The sequence below is a fragment of the Ischnura elegans genome, chromosome 2 (assembly GCF_921293095.1).
Source record: "Ischnura elegans chromosome 2, ioIscEleg1.1, whole genome shotgun sequence".
Classification (NCBI taxonomy): domain Eukaryota; kingdom Metazoa; phylum Arthropoda; class Insecta; order Odonata; family Coenagrionidae; genus Ischnura; species Ischnura elegans.
Window position 1 is genome coordinate 40,986,159 of NC_060247.1, and position 24,502 is coordinate 41,010,660.

Here is a 24,502-nt window from a genome sequence, read left to right on the forward strand (position 1 = left end):
CTAGCCGTGATATTCATCACAATGAGAGGGCACGTTACGACCTGGAAAACGCGAGTAAAATGTGTACTTGCCAGTAGAAGCACTAACAAAAAAGATGAATAAAAAATAAACACCGGATGAAAGGACTTCAAGGTGCATGCGATATATTTTAGAACTTGAATTTCTGAGTAAGTTATTTTTCAGATACAATTATGCACGCTTGAGTAAAACTATAATTGAGGGCGGATCTAATGACAAATGATAGACAACTTTAGAGGTAAAAATTGTCACAGTAAATAGAAAAAACGATGGGTATATCCAGTTCAATTACCATTTTTCAAATTTATACTGATTAAAAATCGTTATTACGCGTGTAATTCTAATTATATATTAACATTTGAGGTGCCTCATTGTGTGGCGGAAAAATTGAAGGCGTAAGAAATTGATCAAGACATAGTAATTGCTCTTCCATTTTTATGATTTTCCCCAATATTTTACCCCAATATCCATCATTCAGTACATTCTAATTGAATGTTCAATGTAATACTCGAAAAGAATGTAAAACAACCGCTCCACTATCTAAAAAGCGACATCTGCCAGTTTGGAAGAATCATATGCACATTAAAATTACCCTGATTACGGACTTTATAACAGAAAAACCTCCCTTACGAGCTACCATTTTAAGCCACTGTAGCCACATTTTACTGTAATTAATCGAAAAATGAATATAAATTCACTTCAGCACAAGGACTTGAAGGCAAATACCGATTTAGCATATGAAGATGCATCGGAGGTTATTGGAAAGTATAAACAATACTTTTGAAGGCAGCTTGAGATCTAAGTTTCGACGACTTTTAGAAAATGACTACGTGCGGTCAATGGCACTGCAATCAAGGTCATCATTTTGGTGGACCAAGTACAGCGCACAGCGGTGAATGAATGATTTAGGACAGGAAATGAGGTCAAATGACAGGCATAAACCACCAACTTAGGCTTAGCAAGGTATATTTGAGGATTCCCCGTTTTCGGCGAGCTCATCTTCTTTCTCCCCTAAGGGGCCAACTTCCCCTACATTCTCCTCTGTTCACATCCGTTAACAACAACCACCCTCTCATTCCATGCACTCCTGCACCCACCTAGTTACCGCGTATATATAGCGGAGCCAAGGACGAGTGGGCAAGAACACTCCGAGGTATTCCACGAAGAGGACAAGAACAAGCAACCAAGAAACATGCAGCTCACGGTGAGTGGACATCCATAATTCATAAGGACAGGATAGTGTGGCTCAAAATTTCAAATTCCAAAAAATACTTCCCAATCATCTGAGACAGTTTACTCTAGCTTCATCATTTAGCAAGTAAAGTGAATATGTTTGATCAATAATTATAAATTGAGTCCGTCGATGTAAATATTGAGGTGTTATCTTAGCATTCGCCTTGTCTACATCATTCCTAAGTTAATTGTTTACACTATAAAGTAAAATACCACTAGGGTCTCCACTTAACCCGTTAAAACCCAATTTTGCTTCTAAGCAACATCAAAAATGTATACATTTTCTGCTCTATTCTCTACTACGCATTAATCTGTGGTGTAAATCGTAATGGCAAAGTATTTATCTGCCACGATAATTTTGATTGAGTGCTAAATTTTCAAGTTTTCAAAATGAAAAGTCTTGAAATTTGATTTCTCCCAGAAGCAGCCTCTCTGGGTTAGAAAAGGTTAATTGCTTAGCTAAATTCATGCGAACTTACCGTGAGGGAACTAGTATTTACTAATTTCAAAAGGAGAGAAACAGGAACTTCTTAAAAAGTAAACATATGTTATTCTTTAAAGATAAATCCAATAACACACAGAAGTATTCCCTCAAAATAAAAACATAGATGATGCAACTCATGGTAGTAATGGGAAGTCGTATAATGTGACAAAGCAGGTAAGATGGCGAACTCGGATTTTTCTCTAAAGCATTCACAGCAGAATGAGTCCTAATTCTCTCTCTCTTATTTTGGTGAAATATTTTTCAAAATTCAAGACAGAAATACGCAGAATCAGTTTTTTTATATAAGGGATGAAAGAATTGTCTTTCCAAATTTCAGGTGTTTAAACCTCATAAAAACTAATGGAAAAAAATCTGAAGGCTAAGCTTACCACCTAATTCCCACCTTCCCCTACATTTGTGGTATTTTTAGAATAATTATGAAGAAAAAACGACCGTTTTACCCGACGATAGAGTCAAAAATGACTGAAAGAAAATTCAAAAGGGGGTTCAAAGAGGATTGAAAAATTCACAGAGGTTCTGCCCTCAAGATGCAGCGTAATACAATAAAGGTATATTCAAAATATTTTTCCAGACTATTACCGCCGCACTCTTGGTGCTCACCTGCTCCGTCATGAAGTCGTCTGCGGACACTTACGGCCTTCCCGCCGTCGTACCGCACACGGACCTCGCCTCCGTCAACGCCGCCATCGCCGACGCATTAGCCACCGCCAAGGCCGCCGCCGAAGCCGCCGCCTCCGCTTCGGCCGCCGCGACCGCCGCCGCCTCCGCCGCTGCGTCGGCCTCCTCCACCGCCGCCGAGGTGTCTTCCGCCGCTGGCGCTGCCGCCTCCGCTGCCGCCAGCGCCAACGCCGCCGCATCTACCGCCTCCTCGGCCTCCGCACAAGCTGCCGCCGCCGCAACGGCCGCCGCTTCCGCTGCCGCGTCTGCCGCATCCGCCGCGAACGCGCTCGCCAACGCGGCTGCAGCAGCCAACTCCCACTCGTCCGGATCCGGACATCACACTGGAGGATCATACCCGTACCCATGAGCGATTCGAACACAGGTATTGAGGAATACGGCAAAACGTGCTTATAACGATCACGCATTTAACGGAATCCCGCCTATAACGAGGCGAGTTCCCGCTCCCTTTGATATTCCTATGAGCGCCAATGTTAATTTCCCCGCTGATAGGACATTGTAGCTGTCACGAAGTATTCTTTGGAGGATTGGGGAATTTTTTCCTTTTGTATGAAGAAATTACGGCCATCTTAGCTACCTAACTGCTCCTTGCCCTATTTCAGTTGTTCTAACGTGTGGCCATCGCCGCATAGTAGTTCTCTTTTAGACTGTTAATCTTTAAACCATTCCCCTTACAGCCGTTTGATAGTAAGGGTGGGACGATGGTTGATTGTAACGGATGTGTTGCTTAAATAGAGATGATTTACCGTATATTAGCTAGTAATCCTGTGATGAATAGGGTAAAATCCTTCATATATATAACGAAATCCCGTTTGTAAAAATATAAAACATTCATTATAATGTCCCTCACTTAAAACGAATATCCCCTGACATTCGTTATAAGCGAGTTTTACTGTGCCTTTTTCTCCCAACAAGACTCATAAATCGGATATCAGAATGGTCGACAATTCAAATAATTCGATTTTTTTATTTTAATATTGTTTATGTAAACTTTAATTGAAGTCTTTTCTTTATTCATTCGCAGATTTCAACGCCTGCCGTTGAGATTTCATCAAGACCATCAACTCATTGAGAGACTTCGATGAACTAAACCATTACTCTGCCATTCCTTGTGTATATTTCATCAATGTCAATGTGTGAACCTGTGCAATAATAATTATTATATACTTTAATTAAATAATAAAATTTAAAAACAATAGTTTCATTTCATTAAAAAAATAATAGGTTGAGTAAGCAGTCCTTTCTACCTCAACGAAATTCCAAGTATATACTCTTCAGTTTCATGACCAGTTCGCTGACATTTAGACAGTCCCTTAAAAGATATCGAAAATTTTGATCGACGTAGATAAAAATTTTACCCCTTTTAATTCACCTCTAAGTAAGAAAATATGTAGTTATCAATCATGAAATCTCACTCACTCTCCAATTTAACCCTGCCTTTCCGCAAAACGATTAACTCTCGCTGATATCGTTATACCATAGGAGTATACTAAAAATGTTTCCATCAGAACCCGCTGGGAGGGAGGGTTTATTTTCCTTATATATTTTCAAAGTCATTTATGAGCCATTTGTGTATTTTTTTATTTTTTTACTTACCCATTATCTTTTATTTCTTGTTTGCTTGCCCATTTTTTTCATTCTATATTGATCATCTATTTACAGCTAAAAATTAATTCGAAGAACAAACGTTGCCATTATGAAAACTAAGTGCATAATTCTACAAATCGCCAGCACAAAGAAAATGTATACTCCTATGAGATATATTAAGCAATTAGTTGGTACATTTATACGTGATAGAGTAATATAGTGACAAACTATAAATGCATACGACAACATACTCCGAAAACAGTGTCAGAACTTCCCCATTGTTTATGAAAACCGGAGAGGACACTCAATCTCAATACATAAATCTGCTACAAATCACAATCTAAAGATGAATATTACGCCAATTACAGTACTAACTCATTTAATACAAATCTGATGAGAAAGACTGAAGCAATCCCAAGAGGCGTGGTAAATAATCACATTGTCAATTATACGAAAAGAGAGTATATACGAGGTCTATTGCAAGTAAAAAAATAGTATCTTCAGATGAATAACTTTTAAAATATTTATTTAGACATATTTTAAGCACTAAAAATTCAAACAATTTACTAAGGTTTCATATTTTGTAATTTTCTACCATAATAGTGAAAGAAAAAAATTTTATAGTAATTATCCGTAACATTATGAGGTTTTTAACGATTAGCTGTCACCTTGAAAACGACTGTAACTCGTCGAAACTCAGGTTGCTGCATGTTTCATTAAAGTGTTTTCCTTCATCAAAAATTCAATCTTTACCAACTCACAACAATTTGCAGCGTCAAAAGACTCGTAAAAACTCATCTGAATGGAAAGTTTGAAGAAGTACATGCATTGTTTATTTCGATTATTTAAAATGTGCATTAGCCACTTCCAAGATAGGATGCTTTGATTTCATTGCGCAGAATCGCAGCGAGTTGGCGTCATATCTTAAAAGAAGTACATACAGGGAGGGATCTATTACATCCTCAATGGCTGCCAGTATTCTGGAGATAAAGTCAACTCTATTCCCAGCGAAATCTCTAGTTACGCGTCACTGCATTTTTATGAAGTTGGCCATGAAATTTTGGTTTCAGCAAATGGCAAATTTTGGTGTTTAAAAGATAAATTTAGGGAAAAATGGAATAGTTAGAGACATTTTTTGAGGGCATAGCAAAATACAAATCGTCATCTATTACAATACTTCATATGCTCTATGACATGGACTCAGATAATACTAAAGTATTTCTATTAATTTAATTATTTTTTTACTTGTTTTGGAAGTATTCGCTCAAAGTTTCCTATCGTCAAGTTTTAATAAACGAGGCTTATCAATGAATTCATATGAATCAGACATCCCGAATATCAAACTAAATAGATATATTCATCGTAGTTTTCGAATTTTAGCTATTAGTTGATCCAGCTAACCAACATTAGGAACTCAGAATCAGTGCATACCGTTGATACACTCCGACTTCCACATTTTAGATTATTCTTAAAAACCGTTTAAAATATATTATTTACACTAAATATAAAATACGACAGACGACAACTCATACCATATGAATGGGAGAAAACTCTTTGAAATTGTTCGGAAAGCTTATAATTGACATACGGGAAAATTTCAGTACTCTACTAATTAAAACCTGTTTCAAAAATTGATTTCTCTATCAGGCTATAAATATGACCAGAACATGGCTTTGGCTACGAAAGGCAAAGATTTTATAGTTTATTTATATAGTATTTTCATTAAATTTATGCCATTAGTCTTCAATACTACGAGTACTTAATATCACGGTCTACAGTAAAGGTGAAAAAAAGTCTTGAAAGGTGAATTATGGTATGGTAGTAAGCACATTCATAAATGGGGAAACAAATCATGAAAATCTTTCCCGGACAAAATATTTCCAGAAATAAAAACGCATTTTTATTAATCTAATACAAATTATTTTTGCCATTATATGCTAATTAACTCAGCCAAAGTGAGTGGTATTCATCACTGCATGGAACCCTTTTATTTTCTTTTGCTAGGTGAATGATTCAACGTCCTAATAATATGATCCTGTGATAACGATACAACTTAGACGTTCTAAATTGAATACCTGTTTGGTCATGAATTTCACTTCAACCATAAAGTACTAAAACATTAGAGCAAGAAGGAAATATATTTCTTTATTGATAAAATAAAGAGATGCCTTTAGATTTAACTACAAGCTTCTACATCTAAATAATACAATAGCCACCTCAAAGAATTTTGACGGGGGGTGAGTATACCGGAGATAAGCGACCGGAAATAAGCGACCGGAGATTTGGTCGATCTAGCGAGTGCACTGATTAATTACGTTGATGGCAAATCTGTAAGTATCAGTGGAAGTACTAGGAAAGAATAACATCTTAAATCCCTCTGTCATGCAGTCAATTTCTTTTACTGTATCATCTTCATCTCCTCATCTCTTCTTTCATAATGTGATGGTAAGCAAGGCCGGATCCAGGATTTTTTTCCAGGGGGGTAGGGTCAAAGGCGTGACAGGAAAACGGACTTCTCATATTTGAGATTAAAAACAACACACCACAATTACTATACAAATTATTCTCTTTATGTTAATATGTAAATTATTAATATGGAATTAAATGATTGGGGCTCCGTAATACACAAAACAAAAAACGTAATGGCAACCAAAATTCACTAAATCTTGATTTACTTTGTGGTATTCCATTTTAAGTTTTCCTGGATATCAGACAATTACATAAACCACTTATTTTTTATCAGAGATGATGATAATTCATTGAAACCCGGGCCGCACTCTGATAAAAAATAAGTGGTATAAGTAATTGTCTGATATCCAGGAAAACCTGTAATGGTAACCGTTTTAAAAATCTTGTCTACATTCTAAGAGTCTTGGTGGTGGGGGGAAAAGAGCCACCGTACCCCCCTTAATTCGCCTATGATGGCAAGTGAAATATACCTTTCATGTCATCTCCGAACTCGTTCTTTCTGAAACTGCTCCGTAGGCTCAGCCTATATTTTGTTCTTCGCTCAAATAACGACTGCCTGCGTAACTCATCTAGCAATGAGCTCACGCTACTTCATTTATCGGCTATTAAAGACTTGCGGGTACCAGTGATCTTTCCTATGCGCTGATGGAAATAATTTTCAATTACTTGCGGTAGGGCCACCCGTGCCAGATGTGTTATACTACCAAGTAAGACCGTATAATGTTCCTCGAAAACATGAAGCAAATTAAAATTAGACTCGGAAATTCATCCAACAATACCTCTTCCCATAAAGAGTCGATGTATTTTGAAGTAGCGGGGGTGGCAAGGCTTTTGAGACTTCTATCATGCAAAATCTTAGCAAGTAAATGCTACACAGGCAAGTAAAATGTGGAATGGGGACCAGGCTGATTCGAAGAATGCTCCAAATGAACCCGTATACAGGGGTAGGATACCATTAATAAAGAAGAGAAATTAACACCTACTAAAAATCGATAACTATGGTAAAAAAATTCAAGAATGGATAAGGTAAAATATTTGAAAATGGTATTAGTGTAGAGTTACTGGCTTTGTTTCAAGACGCAACACTCGCAAATATGGATCCTCACTCTGAATCATGATAAGTGCGGAGAAGGCTATTATCAAATATGCGTAATACATATACGTAGAATTATACCCATGAGCTGCATACAATTAAAAGATATTTCGCACCACTCACTTCTTAAATAGGGTAGTTTCCTTCATCAAGGAAAACGAAAGGCATTGATTGCGATTCGTTACCCACCATTAGTGTATTCATATAATAATAGACGAATGTTAATGGTCAATTTTAACTTCATTTGAAAAAGGCCTGATTGGCGTCCATGCAATGCCACTCCACGTGACGTCACAGGGACCCAGATGCTGTACGAGTAGTCAGGAGTTTTACATCACACATGAGAGTGCGCGGGCCACACGAACGGGACCAATGATAGAATACCAAATACTGTAAAACAGATAGATTTAGAATGTCGTTTTTTCTACGATCAATCTTCTTCTTCTTCTTCTTCCTAGCGTTTGTCCCGCGCTATTGCAGGGTCCGCTTTTCTGCAAAGCCTTCTCCACTTGGCTCGATCCAGGGCGTCTACTGACGTGGCGTTGATGGTCTTCATGTCCGCCTTAATTTTGTCGAGCCAGCGCATCTTTGGTCGTCCTCGTGGTCGGCGTCCTTCAGTACTCAGCCGCATTGCTGTTTTGGCCACGGAGTTCTCATCACTACGCACCACATGCCCATACCACCGCAGTCGAGCCTCCCGCATCTTGTCTGTGATCGATGCAACTCCCATTTTTTCCGAATGTCTTCATTCCTGATGTGATCCAGGCGGGAGATGCCTAGGATCCATCGCAGCATCCTCATTTCCATGACATGCATGGCCTGTTCTTGATTTGCTGTGGCTGGCCAACATTCTGCTCCATATAGGGCCACTGGGCGGACTACGGTCTTGTATACTTTGGCCCTGAATCGTTCAAGCATTCGACGGTCGCACAATACGCCAGTCACTTGGCGCCATTTCAGCCATGTTGCATTGATTCGAGCTCGTGTGTTGGCGGTTGTGCTTCCATCGTTGCTGATGACAGAGCCCAAATATTTAAACTTCTCGACCTTTTCAAGGTCGTCGCCGTCGATGCTGATCGTGCCATCGGTTTGAGGCCCACACTCCATGTACTCAGTCTTCTTGATGTTTAATCGCAACCCATAGTTGTCGAGTCGTACCTTCCATAGTAGAGTTTGCTGCTGTAATTCGGGTCTGGTGGTGCTGGCAAGGAAGACATCATCAGCGAACAGTAGTGACCAAGGATGCGATTCTTGGAGACAGTCCGTGATTGTGTCCATGCACAGGATGAAAAGGAGCGGAGAGAGGGCCGATCCTTGGTGGACGCCAACAGTGATTGGGAAAGGCGGTGATATTCCTGATGGGCAACGGACGGAGCTGGTGACGTTGGTGTAGAGAAGCTTCACCCATGACACGTAGACTTCAGGGACGTCGTGAGATCTGAGGGCATGCCAGATAAGGTCGTGTGGCACGCGATCGAAGGCCTTCTCCAGATCAAGGAAAGACATATGCACTGGCTTGTTCTTCTCTCGGTGCCTCTCCAAGAGCAGTCTAGCTGCGTGTATTTCATCTGTTGTGCCAGTCCCCTTTACAAATCCACACTGGTTGGGTGTGATGTGAACAATGTGTCTGAGCCTAGCATCAATCACTCTTTCGAATATTTTCATGGCGTGGCATAAAAGCCGGATCGGGCGGTAGTTGGAGCATTCTGCGACGTCGCCTTTACCCTTCCAGATGGGCACAGTTATGCTGGTCCGCCAGGAGTCGGGAACTTCGTTGTCAATGATGATGTTGTTAAATAACTCGGCGAGGATGACAACGCCGTTGCGGCCAAGTAGCTTCCACACTTCCGCTGGAATGTCGTCAGGGCCCGTTGCCTTCCCATTCTTCATCTCCTTGATAGCGGCGGCTACCTCAGCTTCACTGATGTGTTGCACAGGTCCGGATATAGGGTCCGCGCTAATGATCGGTGGGTGGGGAAATTCTGTGTTACAGATGGCCGAGAAGTGTTCTCTCCAGCGCCGAAGGATGGCAGGTGGGTCTCGTAGTATCTGGTGATCGTCGTTTTTGATGCATTTGACCTGGCTAAAATCCTGAGTTGCTCGATGTCGGGAGTTGGCAAGGCGGTAGATCTTATTTTCACCTCCAGGTGTATCTAAGTCGGCGTACAGCTGGTCGTAGTGTGCTGTCTTTGCTTTAGCAACTGCTCGTTTCGCGGCAGATTTCTTTGTGCGGTATTGTTCATAGTCCACAATATGGTTTGTCTCGCGCCACTTCTTGAAGGCCATCTTCTTTTTCTACGATCAATAAGAGACTAAAACGGCAGCGTCCGGACTCACTAATAGGTTAGTTGGATAATGGTGTATCCAACTAATTTATTTATAATTTAATGCTCCTTTCTGTCTTTTCCTAGTATTTCTAACAACACTATTTGAATGTTTTAGCTTCATAGGCAAATAGCCTCAGTGAATTGTTGGCAAATTTTGGCTTTGCATGAATGCGGGAGTATAATTTTTTAGTATCAGTAACATTTTTATGTTCGTTTGGTGTGCATGTTGGAATCCTCTTACATGCTGCATCCTGGTGATTGATCACCCTATCTCAAACACCTTTGAGGAGGCAGGGTATTATGTAAATGTAGATTAATAATAGAAGAACTCGGTTTCTGTGACGTGCAGACAATAGGGTGGTTTCCTATTATTTTTTTATTGCCTTAATCGAAAGATTATTACTCCTGGAGTACGTATTTCACGCTTTTAGATTTTTAAATGATAATATCTATTTTTCGCGATTAAATGAAAAGTGAAAATTTTCAAGCGCGCGAAAACGCGACGCGTAAGTAGGAATGATGGGAAATCTCTCCGTACGTCGTATTTCTGGTTCCCCCTCCGCCCGGTGAGGTGACCTTGAGGCGAGGCTTAGCGCTGATACGTCGCAGGCTGCCAGCGGGTAGCCTAGTGCCCTGCCGCCTGGTAGCGCTTGGCTTAAATAAGGATTATTAATACCTTATCAAACGAGGAAAAATTTCCGACCTTAGCCAGTTTTAATAAGTGATTATTAAGACATGTTTCCCTGAGCTCTGCGCCTCATGCATGCATTGGTAACCTCAGACGACGTATAACTCCTATCTTTTCCTATAGAAACTAGGTCCCTGTGACGTCACGTGGAGTGGCATCGCATGGGCGCCAATCTGGCCCTTTTCAAATGAGGATAAAAATGGACCATTGCCATTCGTCTACACCGGCATTTATAAAACGAAATAATTTGTATATTATGAATACACTAATGGTGGGTAACGAATCGCAATTATTGCCTTTTGTTTTCTTTGATGAAGGAAACTACCCTATTCAGACCAACCGACGCGGAGGCAATCCCAGTAACCGAGTTTTATTTAGAAATGAGCTCGGTCATCCCTAACCTTGCCTAGTATGATCAGCAAACCTTTAGTCGTCCTTAATGGATCAATAGATCGACGAAATGATTATCAAAGCCTTGGGCGAGTCTTACACCAACGAGGCGGATTCGCCCTTGGGCTTAGCACTTTCTCCGGCCGATGCATTGGTATATTAATACACTGGGCGATCAGAAAAGGATTTTGAAAGTGCTATGGAATGCTAAAGGCTGTGCCTAAGAACCTCTGACCACATCCTCAATTAGCTCGTGCCTCCCTTTGTTTTTCTGGATATCAAACAAATATTTATCACGCGCCAAATAGATATTTTGTAGGAATTAAGAAAAATAAAATATTATCTTAGAAAAACGAATTAAAAGGAAGATTTTGGCCTAGGGATTTGCCTATTCAACAACACTTGTTAGATCAAAACTAGTCAGGGAGTGTTCAAATCTTGGAAAAGAACGTTAATGTAATGATAATCATTGCAATAAGATTTACGAAAATGAACTTAGCACATCTGTTTCGCGGGAAATGATGTCAAAAAGATTACAAAATGAAATGTATGATCTAACGAATAGCAAAATATTAGTGAATACGATAGGTAAATGGTGTCTGGAGATAAAGAAGAAAAAGTACTTTCATAGATGCAAAATGCAGCTAAGTACTTGATTGAGGATGTGAAGCATTCTATGGCTTGCACAAATATTGGACAATCAATTGTTATCTCCAGCTTGGCTATCCAAGGAAATCATAACAGTCGAATTCGCGAGTCAACCAATAAATATTTGAGGAGTTCGCTAACGCAAGGCATCAACCATCGCGACCTTCTGCCATGCAAACTCTTCGTATTAAAATTTCAATTTGATTATTCATTCCACGCGGCGGAAAATACAGATAGATTTGACCTCCGGATCACAATTACATACGAACCATTGCACATCTTCATACAGATACATTTACAGCAAAACAGACACATTAAAAATCCACCTGCATGGCATGGAACAGAGGATTAATAAACAAATAACAGGTATGGTAAAGTAAAAATTCAAAGGACTGAAAGGGAGATCAAAAATCAAAATGCCTGAGCGGAATTCTAGAATGGAACTTTTAGGGAAGTTGTGCACCAAAAGCCTTGGAAAATCTGAAAGAAAATATATAAAATTCACAGGGAGATTGAGAATCCTCTGAAGCCAGAAATGAAACAACCACCGACTAGAAATTGGGAATCTAAATATCAAAAATCGTATTATATACATATAAAAGTAATCCACAGCTTGTTTTACTTTTCGCACGGAAAGCAAATCGCTATAAAAATATATTTGTGTTTTTTAGATGAATTTTGATATAACTGATGGGCTGAGAAGCCAAGGGGTACAAATGATGTCTTTTCCTAATCAGAGTCAGGACAGGGGCGGTCTGGGGTGATTGGGAGCCCTAGGCTGGGACTCATTATGGGGCCCTCCTCCTCATCCCGGGGGCTCCCCCGGAAAATTTTATGAAATTGGATGCCCAGAAATGGATTTTGACGCTCTTCTGGCTCTTAAAAAACTAGATAAAAGTTGTGAAAAAATAATATTTCACAGCTATAATAATGTAGTATGGTTCTATCAACTATTAAGTGAATTTGTTCCATGTGATTGCACTGTAATCTAAAATATCTCTAAATGAACTTTTCGAATAGCCCTTTCAAATAAGCGTCAGATTCACTTTAATCTTCTAGCACCTTTGTTATATTTATTTTTATATGATATTTTCTCACTTAGTATGTTGTAAATAAAGCTAAAGATGAAAACGTAGAACTTTATAATTACAAAAAAACTTCGGTTCTGGGAATCTTATTCTTTCTCTCTTATTAACACCTTTCACATTAATACACTTCACGACAGACGCGAGCGTTTTGGGGCCCCCCTAAGCTCGGGGCCCTCGGCGATCGCCGACCAGTCGACCTGGCCACACCGCCCCCGAGTCAGGAGCAAAAATAAAGTAAAGAAAACCAACGAGATAGTATATTCAGTATTGCATTTGATTTTCCACTCGTATAGAACACAGGCTCCCTCATATCCCTTGGACACCAAGTTTTTGTATACTATACTTTTATCAATTTTTTTTCCTTACTCTGTTTAGAAAGAAAATAACTTGTACCCCTTGTGTTCTCACCCCCTCCATTAAGATTCACAAAACAAGAGCCGTAATATTATCAATATGCTATCAAATGTTAATGTCCCTCGTCATTAACCAACTGTAGAAATTTGGTAGCTCTACGCGTAAATGTGTTAAGGTAGTAACTCGCAAAAAATTATTCACCCTTTAACGTAGACGTTCGGCCTTACTTAGCGTTCCATATTATGATCACTTCAGTATCAAATAGCTCAAATTCAATACACCCCATGACAGAGAAAATTCAATAGAATAGTCGTGACAGTGGTCATTCGTGATGGTGGCAGTTTCGGGAGAATCTTCCCTCCTCGGGCGGTCTTTCTCTGGTCGCATGGCGCTTTTCTGCGGAGGTATTAACGTCCTACTTTTCATTTCTCTAACGGAGCTATATAAGAAGTCAAAAACCTCAGAAGAAATGTTCATTCACACCTCCGACGACTTTGACAGAACAACCAATCGACATCATGGCCATATCGGTGAGTCTCCGTATCATCAAAAGCATCGTATCATTAAATTGACTTTGTATCTCCGTCTACTGGCATTGCCTTTGTAGATTGCTAAGGAATTATCAACAAACGAGTGGAACTTCCCTAGTTAAATATCCAATCTGAAACCAGCTATTAGGATAGAAATATAAATATAACTGGCTGTTATTTTCCACTTTTTATAAGGGTTAAAATACATTCGAACCGTCTAGAGTTGTCCCATGATAGGAGACAATGGGCGGAGAACCCTGGTGAGAACCCAAAGTCTCGCATTCCCAGAAAACGCTATGTTTTACGTGAGGATTACGAGGAAATATCCTTTCTTTCGCTATCAATTAAAAGGGCGATAGCCTTTCCTATCTTTCAACAGCCAAAATTTTACCATTTTACAATGTTGTATCTATATCTCCAGACCATTTTTGCGGCCATCGCCATCCTCTGCAGCCTGACAGTGATGTCATCGGCTGACACCTACGGCGTTCCCGTTGGCACAGCCGGCGGTACAGCCCTATCCGCAGCGAATGCAGATGCCTTGGCCGCCGCAAGGGTCGCCGCAGACGCCGCGGTATCCGCTTCCGCAGCCGCGTCTGCCGCAGCCTCCGCCGCCGGCTCCGCGTCCTCAACGGCATCCGCCGCGTCCTCCGCCGCAGTTTCCGCTTCTTACGCTGCCGCCTCCGCCAACACCGCCGCGTCTGCTGCGTCCTCGGCCAACGCCAATGCCGCCACTGCGGCCTCCGCCGCTGCCGCCGCTGAGGCATCCGCAGCGTCAGCCGCTGACGCGCTTGCCCGAGCGCAGGCGCTGTCGCAGTCATCGTCAGGATCAGGGGGATCATACCCTTACCCATGAATGGATCATTCCTTGAGGTATTAAGGAAGAGCATTTTTTCATCCTCAAAGGCATGCATCCCTGTGCTGGCATCATCATAATGATTGCACATGCTCAATCCACTTACTTTCAAGAAAATTCACGCTAAATGTAGTTCTAATTCCATAAGTAAGAGCATTTTTTTCATCCTTAAAGGCATGCGCTTCTGTCCTGGCATCTTCATAATCATTGTATATAATGTTGACTTACTTCCAAGAAACTATAGAGAGCCAATTAGTCCACCTCAAATAATGTAGTTCTAATTCCCTCTAATCGTTTGAAAAACAAATTACTCAAATGAATTTCACTAAAAATAAAAGACTTGATTTTTTTTTATTTCCAAAATAATACTACACCATATGCGATTAATAAAAATACCTAAAGAAAGGAAGATATTCTGCAAAATGTAACGAAATTTCTCTTTTTTTACAGCTTCAAATTTCGCTGATTTGCATTCATCCATGGGACTCATCGAAGGCCTTCGTAGAATCGACGCATCTCTACCATCATTCATGTGTATATATATCATGACCACCATTTCTTACTAATGTGCTCATTAACCTCGTTCTTACAGTGTTCATAATGTCAATAAATACTCAAAAAATCAAAATTTATTTTTTACTGAGCAAGTCATCTCAACATTATTTCCGAAGTAGGCTTTAAATATCAACAGAATACATTTTTTTCCTATTGTAAGAATGGCAACTGATTACAGGATACTGTCATAATGCTGAAAATTCATTGTCACCAGATGTGTGGCTACATACCATTGCTTTTTGAACCATTACTTTGAGTGAGGCAGCTGGAGTCGCAACTGGAAATTAGTAGAAAAAAGAATTTAACAACCGGACAATACGGCAATAGCATCGCTTTGACATGAAAATACAGGTTGGTGGCGTGAACGGCAAGGCTCACTGTTTTGTGTTTCAAATTTTTCATTAGTAACCGAAAAATATGTTCAATAAAATATTATTTTTAGAATTTCATTCAAGTAATTCAAAAAAAAAGCAATGAATGAAGACAAACAACAGTTTAAAATGTGGGCTTCAAGAGGATACATAATACAGACAAACTATATCAAACAACGGTACACTTTTGCATAGAGAAAAATATGCGACCTATGAAATATCAAAGGGTTAACATTAAACAAAGAGAATAGTAGATTACGGACTTCAAGTATTTGTCACAGAATAAATATCGATGGAGCTGAGGTTATGGCCGATTCTTAGCTGATTGATCACTGTCTATCCTCAAATCATAAAGAAAGGTGTGTTTCACGAAATTTACTACTGGAATGAGAAGACTACAACTCTATGTAATGCAAACTTGCAATGAAAAGCTAGAAATCCAAAAAAATAAAAACTTATGGCTTAAAAATTGAAAACTTTACCAAGGATAGTATAAGGTGCAATCCAAAGAACTTTGGAACGGTAATGATGAAAAGAAAACTGTTACAAATATCATGACCAGCGCTCTTTTCCTTGCGATCAAATAATGTCAATGCCTCTAAATGACAAGCAAAGCTGTTGTGTCTCAAAGGCGGCAATGAAGTCGTTCTCTGGGGAAACCTAATAAGAGTCTGCAAAGTTCTTATACTTGACGTAAATATTGACAAACAGGTCGAACAGCGTTTTCACACTTCAATTCAAATTTACCGATCTTAGAAAGAGTCTGTAATATCTTCTTCTTGAAGTGGATTGGCTGTGTCATATACTTGAAAATAACCGCGCGGTACGAACCTGGAATTGCCGAATATGATTTTGTGGGAACAAAATAACACTATACTTCCGGCGTTTACTTTCAATGACAATCCACTAAGCAAGAGTATGAAGGGGTAGAATATTTCATTCTCAATATCCGACCGTGAGGGCCTACTTTCATGGTTATCAGTGGCCAACGAAGGGACATTCTCATGATTGAAACATCACAGAGGCCACAAAAACATATGGATCAATTGATTTCTTTTTATGAATTTGTGCCTCTAAAAGGTAAAAGTTTTGCAGTCATTTCGCCCTAATTTCTGTACCTGATACCATTAAATGAATTCAAACCATCAAAGAAACAATGTTAAAGCTTTAGAAAAACCACAAAAAAGACCCTGTTGCCTAAAAATCTTACCGTCTACTCAGCAGCGTTGTAAGTCTGATATACCTACTTCCTAAGTAATTCTTGAACAATTTAAGCAAAGTTAATTACTTATTTTCGCGTAGAGATTATCGAGATTCATGTGAAGATTGAACGTACAACACCACCAGAAAGCTTCATTACTTCCTTTATTTACCTTGTTCCTAATTTAACGAGAAAAAATAAAAATGAATTTTCAATAAATAATGAAACACTGGCGTAGAGAAAAGGGAGGCAGCCACAGAATTTGAAACAGGAGATCTAAAAAACAATACATGTTTTATCACTCTGAAACGGCTAAGGCGAGTGCACGATAAACTTCCGCCAATGTGGGCGTTTTTTATTAGTGGAAGCAGAACGATATATTTCTGCCGCCCTGATTATCTTTCCGCGACAATGTCAACATTTGCATACATGATACTGCGCAAGTCTCCTAATTAGGTGTAGTGGTGCCGTGGTCGATTGCAGGACTCCAGCCACGTACTTTTTCGCTGGTCTGCTTTGCCGTGGGGAGCTAAAAACGAATACCGCATATTCCTCATCTAAACCGCATACCGCTATTCTCATCTAAAACACGCCTTCGTGTAAGACGCGCACCTTGTGTTTTGGGCGAAGGATTTAAGAAAAAAATACTTCCGAATTAGTTAGCGCAATATAAAAATTAATATATGCGTGGCGGTGGACCCACTTCGGGTCGCCGGAACTAGCCGGAATAGATTAAAGAGACGAAGTCATTAGTGGGCTGGAACTTCTTAATTGGATCGCCACTATGGGCTTTCCCTATACAGATACCATTTCAATTTGAAATAATCACGTGACCCGTGTATCCTTGAGTAGCTTCTTCGTTGTAAATAGATCCACATAATACTCTGCGAGCCACCTCTAGGGTGTTTGGCAGGATATGATCAATTAAGAATTAATAACAAAGTTAATTGTAGAACGTACTTGGAAAGCTTTTCATTCGCTCGTAACTCGTAACTTAAACTCGGGAATAAATAGCTACATCCGTGGTAAAACAAAAAAGTAGGTATCGAACCGAGATGGTATGACGCGGAAGTGAGAAAATCATTGAGGCGACAGAGAGCGTGCCATGCTAAAATGAAAAAAGTCAGCACGGATTTATCCGCTAATGAACGCGAGTGAATAATTAAAATATATAGTTTGTCTAAAACCGCCACTAAGGAAGCGTTCAGGAATGCATTCACGAATTTTAAAAGGAAAATACTAGTAAAGCAGTTACGGGATAACCCAAAAGCATTTCGGTCAAATGTTAGGGAAGTTCCAGGTAAAAGATATACCGTATGTTCGCTGAGAAACGATAATGGAGATGTGTTAACAAACAGTTCCGATAAAGCAAATTTGTTAATCATCCGCCTTGACCGGGATTCGAACCCGGATCCCCCGATTTCCGTTCGAGTGATTTAGCCAGTTAAGCTACGTTTAAAAACCATTTATTGCTTACTTTGGCACAGTACAATATATAACATTTATATGTTTACATATTTTTAAATATCCTTTAAAATCACCTACAATTATACAAATATTTGGAACATCTTTTTACATGCATTTTTTTATAAATATTTATTTATAAAAAAAGAGGGAAGGTATACATAGGCAGCACAATATAATAAAAAATAGAAAGAGAAAAATGAGCGAAAGCAGAGATCACTTACTATTTTTTAATTAAAGAACAAGTAGCATGCAACAAAACTTAATGCATGTTTCCTAATTTTATTATTATTTCTAACAGCATATGGTAGTTTAATTTGCTAGCATGCGTGACGTATTTTGGACCTTGTGGGGGTGGGTGAGAGTCCAATTGCATGCTCCGTGCTGGTGATTGATCACCCCTCTGCCAAACACCTTGGAGGTGGCTCGCTGGGTATTATGTAGATGTAGATTATCTATCACCAGCATGCAGCATGCAATAGGATTCCTACATGCACACCACACGGTCCAAAAAACGCTACGCAAACTTATACACTATACTACCACTATCTTCGTTATAATAGATAAACAGATAGAATGCATAGATCCCATTTGGAACACGCTGCCAGTGTTCAGGATCCTCATGTAATAGGCTTAAAAACAGAGTCAGATCGTGTACAGAGAAGAGCCACAAGGTACGTGAAAACCGTTACGATAGTTCTGTTAGTGTTACTGACCTCCAAGAACAACTCGGATGGTAATCACTGTTAGACCGTAGGCAGAGAACTTGACTCAAACTATCATGTAAATTCCAGAGCAATCTATTTTCGGGCGAAGTAAGCCATATCCAACAAACTATCAGATCATATCTTAAAATAAAATGTTGTTTTTTTGCGCCATCGTTAAGAGACTATAACGGCAGCGTTATGCCTTAGAAAGAAGCAAGTTGACTGGTATTGTACCTTACTAACTTATGTATGCCTTTAAGCATGTTTCTGAAATTTCTAATAGCATGTTTTAGCTCAATAGGCAGATTGGCTTCATTAGCACAATATAGGTTAATCTCAGAACTTATGTGTTTATGTAGCGTATATGTTGTGTAGCGCATGTTCGTGGAAGTAAGCTTTAATCCCCATGAATCGTGTTGTGTATGGTGGATGTTGGTGATGATATCAACCCCTGTCAAACACCTATGAATGTGGCTTACATAGTTAAATATAGATGTAGACGCATGTTTCTGATTTTTTCTATTATTTCGAACAGCATTTATTGTATGATCTAGCTTCATAGGCAGATTGCATTCTTAAGTAAGGTATAGTAGATTATATGTCGTATGCAACGGACATGACGCGTGGTACATGTTAATGGAAGTAAATTTTAATCCCGTGGTGCATTTTGGTGATCTTTCACCCCCTACTTCTGTAGGTGGTTTGCAGTGTGATATGTAGACCATGTTTTTCACGCCACTAAAAAGGAAATGAACGTGGTAGTTATAGTGCATGAGAAAATATGGTAGGTACTTTTGCAGACGCTCCGAAAATATTTCTCGGAAGATTCAATGACGCACGTTTCCATAGAAATCCAATTATCGTAAAGTGCTTTTAAGTTTTTTTATGGCCACGAGCATTCCTTCATTTCCGAGTGTCCCACGGTCTTCCCACCCATGGAGTTTGACCCACCAGCCTCCAACAATTTCGCTTTCGTTCCCAGGGTTCTCAGACCGGTCGCGAGGAGATAAGCTTGGTGTGTCGCCGATGGCGCCTGCCCCCGGCTGGAAGGGTTAATGGGTTCGCGAGAACTCTCCAGGGTGCGCCGGCGGCAGACGGGGCTGTGAGAGGTGCTTCCTCGGAGACGCTCGTAGGATCTATTGTGGTCAGAGCGGAACCCCTCGGTAGGGGCTCAGATAACTCCTACGAATACCCTTCCTAGAAAAGCATGCCCGAGGGTAAAACGTTTGTCGAGAATCTCGAATGTCGAGAATCCAGACAAGGGAGACGCCAACTATCGGCCGAATCCGAAAGTAGAGCTTCGAGGGTACCATAGGGCAAGGTGATAAAGGAGTTATTTAATTAATTAATTAGCCGGGAACCCGGGACACAAGCCGGGGTTATTTTAAAAAATGATCCATGCAGACGTATTTTTACTGAAATAATACGCTGATTATAATAGGATAAAATATTCCCCCATAAATAGAATACACGCTTACAACACTTACGAATTCAAGATATTCCTGAAATACAACGAAATTCTGAGTTCTCTGAACTGCCGAATTCTGTTTTCCCTTTCGAAATAATTCGCAAACACTCAATACACATTCTTGAGTTGAGCGAAAGGGAGATACACTTTCTTTCCAACCCCGACGAGATAGAGGTATCCAAAAATAGTTTCACTTTCACCGTCTCTGAATAGATACTTGCAAACAATGTAAATGCTGCTCGTGAGGAACTTTTACAGTAATCTATGAAGGAAATACACATAGCACTAACATTAAACGTCGAAATGAAGTACCGCTGCCTCTTAGGTAATATACACTATTTAACTCGTATTTAATTTAACCATTGATAGTGGTGCAAAAAAGGGTTATCAGGGTTATAACGCGATCGTATAGGAAAAGCCACTCATTTCCTCTTTTCAAAAAATTAGATATCCTCCCACTAAGGCATCTATTCATTGATAAAGTCCTCAGAGTTTTCTGTAACCGAAGTGGTGAAAAGGCTAGACCACAAACTTATGATATCAGATCTTGGAGAAACTTTGATATACCTAGGCCGGCGACTGAAATTTATCGACAGTCATACTAATACTTAGGGCCTAAATTATTTAGTATGCTGCCAAGTAATGTGGCAAAGTCGGAAAAAAGATGGGGATTTGCATCCGCTGTAAAAAAAAATGGCTTATGAGATATGAGGAAGTAGAGTTTCTACTAAGAAAGGTGGCATAAAGTTTACAATAAAAGGTATATTGTATATTCTATGTAATTACACTGTTCTGCAAAAAAATAGTTCAAAAATGTCCCGCTACAATTTAGGGTGTTTCTGGCTAATTTTGGGTCGCTGAATCCGAAAATAACCTCCGTTTTTTTCTATCGCCCTCCATTTTTACGCAACCCCTAAATTGGGGAAAACAACCCCTTATATAAACTTATCGCTTTTCAAGTGACTTTTAATAATTTTATCTGCTTCTGATTGAAAAAATCTGACGTTTTAATGCAATCAGGGTCAAGAGAGAGACAAACTCCCTGGGGTTGAAAAGATTTAGGGGGTGAAAATTGACACAAAAAAACTTTAAAAAAACATTAAAATAACCATTTTTCTTCGTTTTTTATGATATATGATATGGTAGCTAATGGAAAAGTTTTTAAGGGATGAATACACTGTTCACTATTTTGTAAGGATTAATATAACAAAATATAAGCGTATTGACTACTAGATGCACTGAAATACTGTTGAAAAATAGAGAATTTTCCGAAGAATTCAACTAGTAGCCAAAAATGAAGAGCATCAATGCTTCTTACATTGGTCAATCAGCTCCATACTGAGAGTTTAATTGCTGAATTATGTTATAATAGAAAAACAGTGTCCTCTAAGGACGGTCACAGTACCACCGCCCCTCGACGGTTAGTTCCTCCCTTTCTCATGCATTGATATGAGAGTATTGAAGAAAAAAGCCTGAACAGCTACGTTTAGTGGAATGTGCAATACAATTTTCACCCAAAATAGGCCTTGATCGGTTTCATTCGAGAGATCACAATCCGAGAATCATGAGAAAGCCGAAAATTTTGCAATTCTATGAAGAAAGTTTTCCATTTTTGGAGCGCGTCTTCTTCTCGCTCTGCCCTAGGGGAATACACCCATTTTGGATCTCTCTCAAGTTCTCTGATTTCAAACGTATATCGACACCCGTTCCTGCATATCCATCGTTCATTTTATTCGCATATAAAAACCCAGTGCCAGAAGAGGAGAGCACACACAAGCTCCTGAACTTTAGAGAAGAGAACACAAGTCTAACGGCAGAATGAATCCTTTGGTAAGCAAATTCTACCAACAAATCCATCATTTTCCACACTATAACTAGAATAACGTCCTTATCTTCGTATCAGTACGGAATTTAGAAGCAGTATCGTTGATTCTTTGGACACAAATCATTATTTTAGAAATATAGAAGCTTAATTGTAGACAAAAACCATTCATTATGTAATTTATGATAAATAAAATTTCGGGTTAATAAATAAAAATTGGAAGAATATCGCTCATTTTTTCCAGTTTATTCCAATCTTTAATATTTATCTTCACTATGCATTTATTCCTCAGAGCTCGGCTGTCCTCCTCCTCGTCTGCTGCCTGGTGCAGAGATCGTTTGCCGACACATACAGCCCACCAGGTGGGTCAGTATCCACAGCCATAAGGACCTCCTCCGGCAGCGGAGCCTTTTCCAGCTCCGGAGGATTATCCGGATCTAGGGGATTTTCCGGCAGCGCAGGTTTCTCCAGCGCGAGTAACCTGGCCGGCTCTGGAGTCTCGTCTGGTGGATTCTCCGGCTCAAGGGCCTTGTCTGGTTCAGGCTCCTTCGGCGGCTCTTCGGCCTTCACCGGCTCCGGTTCTGGAGGTTTCTCCGGCACAAGGACTTCGGCGGGCTCCGGAGCTTTCTCCAGCTCCGGTGCGTTCTCCGGAGCTAGGGGCCTGTACCCAGCTAGCGGGGTTGCCTCCGGACTTTCCATCGGTGACATCCAGGCGGCCATAGCCAACGCCGCGGCCGCAGCCCAGGCCGCTGCCCAGGCTGCCGCATCCGCGTCTTCAGCAGCGTCAGCCGCCGCGTCTGCCGCGTCCACAGCATCTTCGGCCGCCGCCGAGGCCGCCTCCGCCGCTTCTGCCTCGGCGTCCGCAGCCGCGTCTGCACACTCGGCCGCGTCCGGCGCTTCTTCAGCTTCGGCCCAAGCCGCATCGGCCGCCACCGCAGCGTCTTCGGCCGCTTCTTCTGCAGCAGCCGCAGCCAATGCCTTAGCGAGCTCTTCGAGTGGTGCAGTTGGCGGTGGTTTCGGTGCAGGATCAGGTTCTGGTGCAGTAGCTGGTTCGAGTGCGGTAGCTGGCAGTGGATCACTATCTTCAGGAATCTACCCGTACGCATAGACTTCTGCGATAAAAAGGGGTGAGTTATCCTAGATTGTATTTAAAATTATCTAAAGACGACAAATTGAAATAGAAAAAAATATTACGAATTATTATAGATATATTATATAGATACATATGTACCTTCCACTGTCCATCAATTCTCTCTCAACTAATCGCCATTGATAGTGGCAACAATTATTTATATCTGCAACGTAAATCCTGTATAAAAATAATAAGGAAATTGGTATATATTATGTAGATATGCATATTTCATTGTCCATCTATAGGCCTATATGGCCTCTCTCAATTATTCGTCACTGGTAATCGCGATAATTATTTCTTTATACGATGTAAATCCTGTATTCGGATTTTAATCTCAAAATCCTAATTTTGATCCAGTTTTCTTGCATAAATATTCACTTTGTTCAATAGCCTCCTTTTTAATAGGGATCTTTAGCCAGTATCAGGAAAGCTATTTTATTCCTAGCGTCATTCTCAAAAAAAGTGTCTATTTCCACTTACTTGATCGCAGTTACCCAATTTTCTATCTCCACATTCTTCCCTTGCATTTAAGTTATTTCATGTTAGTCAAATGGAAATCACAATTTTTTTTTCAAAATGACAACCCTAAAGTTATATTTTTTCTTTCTTTATTTTACAGGAGACGACTCATCATCCATCTTTCTCTGTGAGAAATTTCATCGAAACTCCTGCCATTTTGACATTGGGAGAATAGTACTAGCCGTTTGTGATTGCTTTCACCGATGTTAATATTGTTAAATATGTATATATGTAATTTGTTTTATAAATAAAATATAAAAAATTAAAGTTGATATATTTTTTATGGATTTAGATTTAATATTTCACCATTATGTTGTTTGTCTTTGAAGTCTGAATTATTGTTATAGCTTCGCAAATTATAATTCGCAAATCATCCTTTCATAATGCGAAACTTTGAATATACCTTCGTGAGGAAAGAAATGAACGGTTTTAAAAACAGAAAACGCTCATCGATAATAGCAATAACTTGATGATAATTTTGGCTGATTATCACATTTGAAGAAACATTTTAATTTACTTCGACAGAATACTGAGTTAGGCTTTTCCTTGTGGAGCTCTGTGGTGCTTGAGAATTTTTCAATATCATTATATTCTACACTATTTTGATTAAAATTTCCGAAATTCCGAAGTATAATGTTTAAATAACCAAAGACATTCCTTTTCTGGATCATCTACGCTCCTAAGGCAACCACACAACTTTCACCGTAGCTGTGTCATCGGTTTTGACTCCCTTATATTATGTATGAGGTGATATCTGTGTTGAAATTATAGCCTTAAGGTTAGCATTCCCATGGTATAA

The 24,502-nt window shown here is 39.8% G+C and overlaps 2 protein-coding genes across 2 annotated transcripts; both read left to right on the top strand.

The window, feature by feature from the left end:
* Positions 1–1,170: 1,170 nt before the first annotated feature.
* LOC124174040 (antifreeze protein Maxi-like) lies at positions 1,171–3,630 on the top strand. The gene is made up of 3 exons (XM_046553179.1): positions 1,171–1,222; positions 2,328–2,798; positions 3,459–3,630. Exons 1-2 carry the CDS (start codon positions 1,211–1,213, stop codon positions 2,781–2,783), a joined length of 468 nt encoding a protein of 155 aa, XP_046409135.1. The 5' UTR covers positions 1,171–1,210; the 3' UTR covers positions 2,784–2,798; positions 3,459–3,630.
* Positions 3,631–13,555: 9,925 nt separating this feature from the next.
* LOC124174215 (fibroin heavy chain-like) lies at positions 13,556–23,177 on the top strand. The gene is made up of 4 exons (XM_046553310.1): positions 13,556–13,608; positions 14,030–14,461; positions 19,745–19,906; positions 22,345–23,177. Exons 1-4 carry the CDS (start codon positions 13,597–13,599, stop codon positions 23,158–23,160), a joined length of 1,422 nt encoding a protein of 473 aa, XP_046409266.1. The 5' UTR covers positions 13,556–13,596; the 3' UTR covers positions 23,161–23,177.
* The last annotated feature ends 1,325 nt before the right edge of the window (positions 23,178–24,502 follow it).

What these genes read in the sequence shown, in the direction of transcription:
- LOC124174215 (XM_046553310.1), top strand. An exon ending in GGGGATCATACCCTTACCCA is followed by an intron (nt 14,462 to 19,744) that starts TGAATGGATCAT and finishes TTTCGTTCCCAG; the next exon opens with GGTTCTCAGACCGGTCGCGA. An exon ending in CGCTCGTAGGATCTATTGTG is followed by an intron (nt 19,907 to 22,344) that starts GTCAGAGCGGAA and finishes TTTATTCCTCAG; the next exon opens with AGCTCGGCTGTCCTCCTCCT.